At 36.7% G+C, this 11,882-nt stretch overlaps 1 protein-coding gene across 2 annotated transcripts; it reads left to right on the top strand.

Moving 5' to 3' along the window:
• The first annotated feature begins 3,962 nt into the window (after positions 1-3,962).
• LOC103742573 (olfactory receptor 4C45-like) lies at positions 3,963-6,968 on the top strand. 2 transcript variants are annotated; one of them, XM_017800750.1, is made up of 2 exons: positions 3,963-3,976; positions 6,022-6,930. In XM_017800750.1, exons 1-2 carry the CDS (start codon positions 3,963-3,965, stop codon positions 6,914-6,916), a joined length of 909 nt encoding a protein of 302 aa, XP_017656239.1. In that variant the 3' UTR covers positions 6,917-6,930. The 2 variants fall into 2 exon arrangements, with proteins under 2 accessions (XP_017656239.1, XP_017656240.1); XM_017800751.1 differs by lacking the exon at positions 3,963-3,976 and having other exon boundaries at positions 5,964-6,968.
• Positions 6,969-11,882: the final 4,914 nt, after the last annotated feature.

Raw genomic sequence — 11,882 nt, 5'->3', positions numbered from 1 at the left:
TTTTACTGAAAGATAAAGAATCCATCCATACACATAAAGAATCACACATCCATACACACGCTTAGGGAGATAAAGCTCTCCACAAGTGGAGAAGGCAATTCAGAAACTGAAAAATCCAACACCTCCCAAGAAAACCTGGGTTTTAAGGGTTTTGGTGGTTTCCAACAGGTGTACTTTTTCAAATGAGAAGGCGGCCAGGTCCACCTCAGTCTTATCTCTACTGGTTTGAACTAGTTGGCTGGAAAGAGAGACCTGCCAACTAAAGGGGTGTCCCCAGGACTTTGTCTCAGGTCTAGAACAAGATGGAAGCATGCTGTTTTTACAACTCTTCAGTGACCCTGTTTGCTTCTCATGGATTCAGACCCTTACAAAATCTGTTTCTAAGGTGTTTTCTATATCTGTATTTATAAAGAATATTTGTCCTGTTGTTTTCACTGCTTTCTTTTTCCCAACTTTAATGTTTTATTTTTCAATATATATTTTATGAAATATTTATCATATTTAGGCCCCCTCCTTATCGGCTGAGCTCGCAGAGCTGGGTGCCGGGTGTCGGGTGTTCATTTCTTTGTCTCTCCCCTCCCTCCCCAAAGATACAAACTATGAAAAATTCAGATAAAGATGTCCTATATGGTTTGTCTACCCACGCCAGGAGCAAGGGACCCTAAGAGAACTCAGGCAACATAGGTTGACCAGACTCCAAAATCCAATGGATGACAAACTTGACAAAACTTGACTTGTCTACCATATGCCTTAACACATATGATAGAGTGCATGAAATCTGGTACGGGGGGTGGGTTATGGAGAGGTGTAGATAGGGGAGGAGGTATAAATATGATTAAGATGTATAAAATGCACAAAAATTCAATTTAAAAATGTTTTTTTAAAAACCTGAAGAGCAGCCTGGGCGTGGTGGTGGCATGCCTTTAATCCCAGCACTCATGAAGCAGAGACAAGCAGATCACTCTGAGTTCAAGGCTAGCCCAGTCTACACAGCAAGTTCTATGCCAGGCAGGGTTACATAGTGAGATCCTGTCTCCAAAAGCAAACAATCAAAAAACTGGAGAGATTTCATATTAAAAGTTTAACAATGCAACTGAAGACTTTAGGGGAAAAAAATCACATCAAAAAGCAAAGTAGATGGAAAAAGATAGAAAAAATAAATAAACCAGGGCTGGAATTAATGAATTGGAAACAAAAGACAAACCAAATAATCAATGAAATGAAGAGTTGGTTATTGGAGAAGATCAACAAAATTGAAAAACTTTAACCTAATTAATCAAAAAAGAGAAAGAGAGGACCCAAATTAATAACATCAGAGACAAAAAGGAAAAAATTGCAACAGGTAGAAGAAATTCACAGAATCATAAAGACATGCTTTATAAATCTATATTCAACTAAGAGGGAAAAATCTAAAAGAAATGAATTTCTAGATATGTACAACCTACAAAAATTAAAGAGGAAGTAAATAATTTAAATAGACCCATAACAACCAATGAGATAAAAGCAGTAATTACAAACCTAAAAATACCCAGGACCAGATGTATGCAGTTCAGAATCTCTCAGACCTTCAAAGAACTAGCAACAATATTCTTTAGATTATTCTGTTAAATAGAAAGGGAGGGAACACTTCCAAATTCTTTCTATGAAGCCAACATTATGCTGATACAAAAATCACGCCAAGATTCAACAAAAGAGAGAAAATTGTAGGCCAATCTCTCTGATGAACATAGGAACAAAAGATATCAATAAAATACTTGCAAACAGAGTGTAAGACACATTGAAAAGATTATCATAAATCCTGGAGAAAATTCTAACTCTGTCATATCTCATGACAAATGAAATTTCTTACCATATCCTAAATACAGATCTTTATACTTACAGACAAGTGTACCATACACAATCATCAAAGAAGAACCTTTTGGAAACAGATGGAGGCTATTACAGAGTCCCACAAATGGTCACACACAGAGCATATGTATGAGAGATGTCTAGTCCTAAGTGACACATCTACAGTGGAACCTCTACACCTAAGACTCATGGAGCATAGTGGAACAGAGGGTAGAGAGAATACTAACACATCCTTCAACTCTCATCAGCAAACTTCCTCATAGAACAAAGTGTGATGCACACAGAAGGCCACAACTGCCCAAGGTGTAGAGAATAAGAGAGTGCAGTGTGTGTGTCCCACGATAGAACTCCTATATCAAACCTCACCCGCCCATGGCTCTAGGACCATTGCAGAAGAGGGGGAGGTAAGATTGTAAGAGCCAGGGTTGGTGCATAATCATAAGTAAACAGAGGCTTTCAGACCTCTGGAAACTTGCTTATGTGAACTTGCAGCAATGGTGACAGCATGTATAAGACCAATGCTAACTCAAACAGAAAAAAAAATGCAGCATAGAACTAAGGGAAATGAGCATCAGGCCCCAACCCTCACTTAGGAACTGTTACTGCTGAGAGTAGATCTCCTTTACAGTCTCTAGATAAGCTGAATAGACTCTAGTGCATGTACTTGCACCAAAGGACATCTGAGTACAAATACTTGATCGTATAGAACTTGACATATATATGAGAGAATGCATGAAATCCATTGGAGATGGCTTTGGGGGAGTGTTTATGGGGGAGGGATCTAAATTTGGTTAAGAACTATTATAGGAAATATACAAAAACTCAATAAAAGTATTTTTTAATCTGCATATCGATAAGGAAGATGGTTTATAATAATGTAAATATGCTTAATGTCACTAATCTTTGCATTTAAATTTGTTAAAATGGCATTGTGTGTATGTGTGTTTCACAACTTTAGAAAATGAAAAGGGAGACCCATGACTGAAGTTAGTGACCGACAAGGGCAAAAATGAATGTTTACTGTTAAACAATAGAGATTAAAGCTTTGTATTGCTTTGCTGGCCCTGGAATTGGGGACTATGTTAACTTGGTTTAAATGCAAAGATAGATAACGAGGAAAAATGATTCCATGTGAAGTTCAGTCAGTTCCTCATCACCTCAGATGCTAAAGGAAAGAAGATAGTAGATTCTCCTCTGTAGAACACTTCTGTTTCTGTTCCTTAACTCCAGACGTACTTGTACATGAGTCTTTGACTGTGAGTGACTTTCTCAATGGCTACTGATTGAAAGCATTGTTTCTAAACATGTGAATCAGCATCTTCTCTTTTTGGTGTAGAAAGCAGATACATGCCCCTTAATCACTCGGAAAAATGAGTGAAGTGGATAATTACATTCACAGAAGTTGATAAATCTTTTATTTTCCTGTCCCCAGTCTTTGATAGTTAGAGATACTAAATCAATCCCTTTGACTAAATGGTCACTATTGAAAATATCAAAATCTTCCATGCTAATCATACACGTCTTGAATGCTAACATTTTAACTTTTGAAGCGGTCATATTATTTAGACTAGTCACGTTTTCAAAGATAAATCTATTCTCTAAATGCTAAACTATGACTAAAACTACTCTATCCTAGGCTACTGTTAACAAGGCCACAATTAGAAAAAAAAGGTTTTGAAATTTTTGATAAATGTATTCAAAATTATATCACTGTTATCCTACACTACAGCATAAACCCATCTTTACCCCCACCCTGACTGCATTGCTAAAACTAGTCACTATTAATGATGTTTATGGGTACCGAGTGAGAGTAAGCAAAAGATTTAGACTGTTACCTTGGCAGAGATTTCAGCAGAAACAATTATCAGTCCTCTGGGGACTTAAGAGGTCAAAGCATTACTGTATCCTACTATGAAATTCTATTTAAACAATTCTTTAAAATCAAGGCAGTAAGAATTTAAACAGGGTCTGTGAGTCAATGTCCAGAGCAAAACATGTATCAACAAGATGATTTGTTTAAGAGATACTATTCTTGAACTTCATGAGTTTTTAAAGAGGTAAGTTAAAGGAGAGCTTGAGATAAGAATGAAAGGAATTTTCTCTGCACAATGTTTATGGACAATAGAAAGTAAAACACATGCCCAAGGTGCTAGAGAAATCATTGTACTTATTCTATCTACTTATACATTTTGTAGTTGAATACAATAATGCTTTCTGATTTGAGATATTTGACTTTCCTCACAGCTTTTTGTTCGAATTGAATATAATTCAAATATCATTTATTTGGATTACATCATTTCCTATATATATGTATATATATATGTGTGTGTGTGTGTGTGTGTGTGTGTGTGTGTGTGTGTATATAAAATAGGAAACTGAGACTGTGAGTAGGAATCAAGTCCTAGAACTATCAAAGTTCTCTAACTCAAGCAGCCCATTTCAGAATGAATCTCAGCCAATAATAAATACACCCACATTAGAGAACAGTCTAGACAGATAATTCTACTGTCAATTTACAAGGTCCATTGAGTGTTGTGTTACTTATTGCCACAGGGCAAGAAACAAGGACTGAACTCATTCTAAAAACAGAGGAATCCACAATTAAGTAGACAAAGGTCAGTGAAAACTGTATCTTTTTTCTAAAATGTTGGGCAGATTAACTTGTTTTGGCCTATTTATTTTCAGTGAAGTAGACCTTGGAAATTATATAGTAGAATTGAAGTTTAATATTTTTCCATGTAAGTGAATGAATGAAAATTAAGGTATTAATAGAAAATACTTTCTGTAATTTTTCTAAATCAGGGCTGTTGAGAATGATTGAAGAAACTTTTAAGACTGTGGTTTTTTGTCTCAGCAAATGCACAAATTGGTAACAGTTGTGTTTATAATGGCTTGAAGTTTTTTCAGTTTTTCTGATTTCTATTCTGCTTCTTTGAGGTTAGAATTTCTGAATTAAATTCAGTAAGACTGATTAAACACATGTTCATCATCTATAGGTATCATGAATAGAAGGGAAACAGGAAATAAACTGTTCTGAAAACCAAATATGCTTTAAAAAATGTGTTTTTCCTTTTCTTCATTGTAGCTGAAATGTCTTAATGCTGACCTCTGTATCCAAACTTTGAGGTAGGTATAGGGAGGAAATTATGCAGTATATTTTTGGCAGGGGTTGGTTAAAGAGGCAGTAAATGGAAAGAGAGAGAATAAAAGACCCTCTGCTCTTTATAATAACACAGGCAAATGCTTGAAAATCTACATATAAAAACTAAATATATTTGTATAGCTTCAATATTTCTTCTAGGAGGCAATGAAAACTACAAATTCACCTTATTTTGGCTGAATTTATCCCAAAAGGGAAAAGTGTGTTTTCTTAGTCAACCCTCTTGTATCTTACCAATAAAAATTCAAAGTAACCTCCTGTCTCATGTAATTCCATTTGTAAAATGTGAAAACAGAGAAAACTAGCTAATACACTTCCAAGATATGGAGAAAAGGGTGATAAAAGAAAGGATCGTGAGGAGCCAATTATAAAATCTGGGATGCCAGAAAGAATCATGGTCTAAAAAAAAAAAAAAAAGAAAGAAAAAAAGTTCTGTTGGAATTCAGAAAGGAAATAACCCCAAATGCAGTTCTGTCTCTATCTCTCAGTCATGTTCATTCACATGATAAGAAGAATCATGCATCCAGAAGACAGGAACCTTAAATTTTACCCTCACACTTTAGTATGCCACTTAGGTGGCTTTCACGAATATTGTACTCATACATCTAAAATGTCCATGTTAATACAAAAACAAAATTTCAAAATAATTGATATTGATAATATTTGTGCCACAAATGCACAATAATAAAAGAAAGTCATGTCCGAAACCATTCCAAGGACAAAGAAAATTTGGAAATCAAGTGTAAAGCAACACTCAGTAGGATGTTGCTTTACTTTACTATAATTTAGGTAGTATCACTATACCATCACAATAAACTAGGAGTAAGCCTCTGCTCTTTAAAATGGCCTACAAAGTGATGTCATCTGCAGAGGTACAAATGTAGCTCCTTTGATTTCAGGGACTGGAATGTTTTAGTACTGGATTTAAAACATCATAACTTAGAAATGTTATGGGTTTTTTTTCCAGATGACCACAGATTCACAACCTGAATTAAATTGGTAGAAGAAATGAGCAATGTTACAGAATTCATCCTTCTTGGCTTGACCCAAGACCCAGAACTGCAGAAACTCTTATTCATTGTGTGCTTCATAATCTATTTGGTCACGCTGACAGGCAACATGCTCATCTCCATCACCATCTTCATCAGCCCGGCCCTGGGTTCCCCCATGTACTTTTTTCTCTCCTACTTGTCCATCATAGATGCTTTCTACTCTTCCTCCATAGTGCCCAAAATGATCTCTGACTTAATCTCTGAAAAGAAAACCATATCCTTCAATGGCTGCATGACTCAGCTTTTTACTGAACACTTTTTTGCTGCAGCTGAAATCATCTTGCTGATTTCCATGGCCTATGACCGCTATGTGGCCATCTGCAAGCCTTTGCACTACATGACCATCATGAGACGACCTGTATGTATTTTCCTTGTGGGGGCTGCTGTAATATTGGGATTCATTCATGGAGGGATACAGATTTTGTTTATGGCCCAATTACCATTCTGTGGCCCCAACACCATTGACCATTTTATGTGTGATCTAATACCACTCCTGGAGTTGGTCTGCATGGACACTCACACTCTGGGGCCCCTGATCGCTGCCAACAGCGGGTCACTGTGTTTACTCACTTTCTCTATGCTGGTTGCTTCCTATGTCATCATTCTGCGCTCTCTGAGGAATCACAGTTCTGAAGGACGCCACAAAGCCCTGTCTACCTGTGCCTCTCATGTCACTGTTGTTATCTTATTCTTTGTACCTTGTTCATACTTGTACTTAAGACCAATGAACTCCTTCCCTCCTGACAAAGCTGTGACTGTGTTTTGCACCCTAGTAACACCTATGTTGAACCCTTTAATCTATACCCTTAGAAATGAGGAAGTCAAAAAGGTTATAAAGAAGCTCTGGAGCAAATAATGAAAACTAGTGATAAATAAACCCAGTGATACATGTATTTCAACAGAAATATCTAGTGATATTTGATATATATGTTTTCTCCTTAAATTACTAAAATGAAGATAGCAATCCATCCTCTGGTCACCAAATTTTAATTTGATAACAATTTCATTTATTAATGGAGTACAATATCAACACATATACAATATATATATAATCAAATTGGAATGGTATTTCAATCTCATTAAATAGCAATCATTTCTTTGTGTTGAGAATCTTTAAACTATTTTCTAGTTACTCTTGAAATATGTAATAAATTGTTGTGAACTATCTTCATCTTACTGTATTCCTCCTATGCAGCTGTATTTTGGTACTTGTTACCCAACTTCATTGGCATCCCCCCTGCTTCCCAGCCTTCCTAGCCTCCAGTTACCACTGTTCTATTTTCAGCTTCCATGAGATCAAACTTTGTGGCTTTCACATATGCATGAGAACATAGAGTGTTTTGCTTTCTGTACCTATTTCCTCTACATCATAACTTCCAGTTCAACCTACATTGCCACAGATTACAGGATTACATTCTTTTTATAACTGATATTATTCCATGGATATATATATATATATATCACATTTTCTAAATCCATTTTTCCATTGTTGGGCACATTAATTTTTATCATGATTAAATATAAGGTGGCTGGACTGACATATTTACTAACAAGCATTCCTTAGGAAGAGTCACAAGAGCCCACAATACTTTCAGGAAATCCTATGAGTCTTAATTTCCTTAAAATAGGAAAGAAAAAGTAAACATGATCTAAATCCAACTTGAACTATATTTATTATTATGCCAATGCACTCTTAAAATAACAATTTTAATATTGTTAAGAGAGTGCTTGTGAGGGAAAAAATATAAAGAACTCATACACTTGTATGTAACAGATCAGCACTAATATTCTTATTACCATTTGTGCTTAGCACTGTAGTCAGAGCAAAGATTTGCTGTGAGACAAAAAGGGAACTACATATTAAAGGAATATAGACTAGTAGGAAAAGTTTTCACAAAAAAGTTCCCTAAAATATACTTTCTGTCTTCCTAAATTATAGACGTTTCCAAATGTTCTTCTAAGCCAGTAGGAAAGCTTTTACTTAATACAACCACAGAGAGAGCACTTGGACTTCATTTTCATGTTCTCAGAAATACCTTGCTTTTACAATTGCTTCTCTGCTATTTCTTCTAGTATGAAATTATCTATAGAAAGAATGGGCATTATGAGCTGACACAGTGTATAAAATGCTTGCATGCAAGCACATGGACCTAAGTTCAGATGCTCAACATCCACATAAAAGTTGGACTTGGCAGCATGTATCTGTACCCCTAGTACTGGGTAAAGGAGAGAAGTGGGTTCCAAGGCTGGCTGGCTAGCCAGTCTACCTGAATTGATCAGTGAAAGGCTGATCACAAAGTCAGGTGGTGAATTCTGGTCTACACACAAAAAAATAATTATTGACCATTAAAATATAAATTTCGAGTGAGCTTTTTAAAAAGAATTGGGAGCAAAATTAGCTGAAATGAAAGAAATATGTGATAAACCCTTTACCACATATGACTTAGTCTCTTGCCTCCAACACTAGTTACCACTCTAAACAGAAGCCAGTGTGCTTCACCTGCACCTAATATATCTGGCCTGATTCTTTGGTAAAAGGAAGTAGAATTACACACTTCCTTAAATAAGAAATAAATGATGTGCATTGAAATTACGCATCCCTTGAAAAATAGTGAAGATTGCACAAAGATCAGATGAGCTTCAGGAATGTCACCAGGGGATAAAGGAAGCTGGGGCTGCTGTTCCTAACAGAAAGAAGTCTTAACACACATTGCTCTGCACCAGCCATGATCAAGGAAAGACTGGACCTCTGTCCTAGCCTCACCACACTTAAAAGTACATCAATAATGGCATCTATTCTTCATATGGACGATATCATAATCGATCATGAGATTGGTGAGGAAGCATAGGGTATTACAGTGGCCAGGTCGCTGGAAATCAAGAGTAAATCCATCCTCTTCTGGATTAAAATGCTGCTATAGCGAGTTTCTGCAAATTGAAACAGTCCTACTGGAAGAATGTTCTGTAAAACTCAGGAATTAAATAAAATTTACAAAGCTCAGGAAGTAGATTTATCAAGGTCTGGGAAGCTTTATGAAACTTACAAGGTTTACAAGGTCCCTCGCCAAACTTATATAGGCAGTTGTAAATCCGGGAGAAAGGAGACTAAGGTACTACAGGTCATTCAGGGTACTCTGGATGCAATTTTCAGGAGTTACTGCCATGCTACAGTGGGCTCTTCAATCATGCTCCTCTTAGTAACTCCTCACCCATACTCCTGTATGTAACTCCAATAAATTCACTGGCTCACTAAGCTACACTTGGGTGAAATTATTTCTTTGGCCTATTACTGGCTTCCTATCTGGGGTAAACAAATGTTTGTTCATATCTCCACAGGAAAAGTCACAAAGCACAATTGACATCTAACAGAGATAAACAGAGCCAAACAGTTAAGCAGCAGTGGTGGCACGGTCCCTGAAATGGATGCTGAGCCATACAACTGATAACTGATCAATGTAAGGGTAGAACATCTGTGGGGAAGTGCCAACCACTCTTCATGTGGTATGGGACAGTGCATCTCCTTGCTGTCATCATGGGTGCATGCTCCCTACAATGTATGAAAGTTGTACAACCAAGACCAAGCTGTCTGGGAGAGGAGTATCATTGCAGGGGAATCCCAGGGTGCTCATTCTAGATGGTGGCCGTTCTGATTAGGATGAGGTACAATCTCTAAAATAATTTTAATTTGCATTTCTCTGATTAATAAAGATAATGAACATTTTTTCATAGTATTTATTGTCTCCTGTATTTCTTCTTTTGAGAGTTGTCTGTTCAGATCATGACCCATTTGTTTATTGGCAGCTTTGTTTTTTATGGTGTTTGATATTTTTTCATTTCTGTATCTAGCCTTCTCTGAAGCATAACTGTAGAAGACCTTCACTGTGTTCATTCTGTTAATAGTTTCCTTTTCCGTACAGATCTTCTTCATTTTATATAGTCATATTTGTCAACTTTGAAGCTGTTTCCTGAGCTGTTGGGATTCTATTCAGTAATTTCTTGTTAATACCTATATCCTGAGGTGTTTTGTTTTCTTTTTAAAATTTACTTATTTTTATTTTATAAGTGTGTGTTGCCTATATGTAAGTTCACTCATGGCATGCAATGCCCTTGAAGGCCAGAAGAAGGCATCAGATCCCCTAGAACTGGAGTAACAGACAGTTGTTAGTCACCATGTGGGTGCTGGGAACTGAAACCAGGTCCTCTGCAAGAGCATTCAGTGTTCTTAAATGTTGAGCCATTTCTCCAACCCCTCTCTTATGTTTTCCTTTAACATTTTCAGCAGTACAGTTTTAAAATAAGGTCTGAATCAGGAGTGAATTTTTCAGGGTGAGAGATTTGAATCTAATTTCATTCTTCTACTAGTAGCTATTCAATTTTGCCAAAAGCATTTATTGAAATACTGCTTTTTTCCAGTTCATGTTTTTGATAACATTTGTTGAAGATGCTGTCTTTTCTCTAATACATTTTTATGTCTTTGTTCAAAGTCAGTTGTCTATGGTTGTATGTATATACATCTGGGGCCTTTATTCTGTTACACTGACCTATGTTAGTTTTTGTACCAGTGCCATATTGTTTTCATAACTATGACTCTGTAGTATAACTTGAAATTGGGTATAATGAGTTTTCCAGCAGTATGTTTTTATCTAAGCATTGTTTTAGCAATTGCAGAATCTTTTGTGATTCCATATGAATTTTTAGTTTTGTTCTATTTCTATGATTAATGGCACTGGAATTTTTATTGGGATTGCTTTTAAACTGTAGGGGTGTTTTTCTAACCTATGAACATAGGGTATCTTTCCATCTGGTTGCAAAACATGGAAAAGTCAAGCTGAAATGAGCTAGAGACTTCATCACCTCCTATAGATTTTGCTTTCATAGTATGGGAAGGTGTTATTCAGGTTGCTAGGAAAGAAAAATGTTATGCAATTGTGAACCCTGCAAATAATACTGACCTTCCAGGCAGGTTGTACCCACTGGTGCATTAGTGGCATGATTATTTACAGAGTAACCAACTGCTTTCTGATTTGTCAGGAAGCCTACTTTGCAGGAGGGAATTCATACCTAGTAATATAAACCTGGTCAAAAGCCCAAGACAATAGAGATCATAGGCCCTAGGAGTGATCCTATTGCTGTTCCTTAGTTTGGCTAAATGGACATGGTTATCAAGCTACCTTCTAAATACTCATGTTTATACCCATATACTGTTTCAGCCATTGTCAGATACAACATTTAATTCAGAGACTTCAGAAACTCATCAAAGTGCTGAAAATCAGTGACTTTTGAGTGTTCAGCCCTAAACAGGTCCTGCATACACCACCACCACCCCGAGGCTAAAGAATCATCAAGAAAGAGGAGTGGAATGAATGTAAGAAGTAGAAATGAGAGGAGTGCCAGGAAGTGCTGTTTTTTGGAAGGACATGTCCATTACACTCAAGTATTTACAGCAGCTGTGGCTACCTGCCCAAGACCTGCATAAAATCAGGCCCAACAACATATTCATGGATAAGGGATGGACTCATGACATCCTACCCCTCTCTGATGCATCATTAGCAGTTAATGATTGCCAGGGAGGAGGAGGCAGTTTCTTCAATGGTGAAGGCATTGGTAAATTGCCAGTAAATAGCTCTCCACCCATGTTCATGCAAACAGCTATAATTAAACTCAGTGGGTTACAAAAAGGATAAAATAGAATAGGTGCCTGTTGGGAAGAAGTGGTTCAGCAGGAATGGGAGAGAGGAGGAGAGATGTTAAAGGAAGTGACAATGTCCAAAGTATGTGGATATAACGTATGAAATTGTCAAAACATAAAAGATAACGAAAAG

Source organism: Nannospalax galili, unplaced genomic scaffold (genome assembly GCF_000622305.1).
Source record: "Nannospalax galili isolate Female #2095 unplaced genomic scaffold, S.galili_v1.0 scaffold1200, whole genome shotgun sequence".
NCBI classification, from domain to species: Eukaryota; Metazoa; Chordata; class Mammalia; order Rodentia; family Spalacidae; genus Nannospalax; species Nannospalax galili.
The sequence above is the reverse complement of the archived record's forward strand: the minus strand, read 5'-3'. Positions and strand labels throughout refer to the sequence as shown.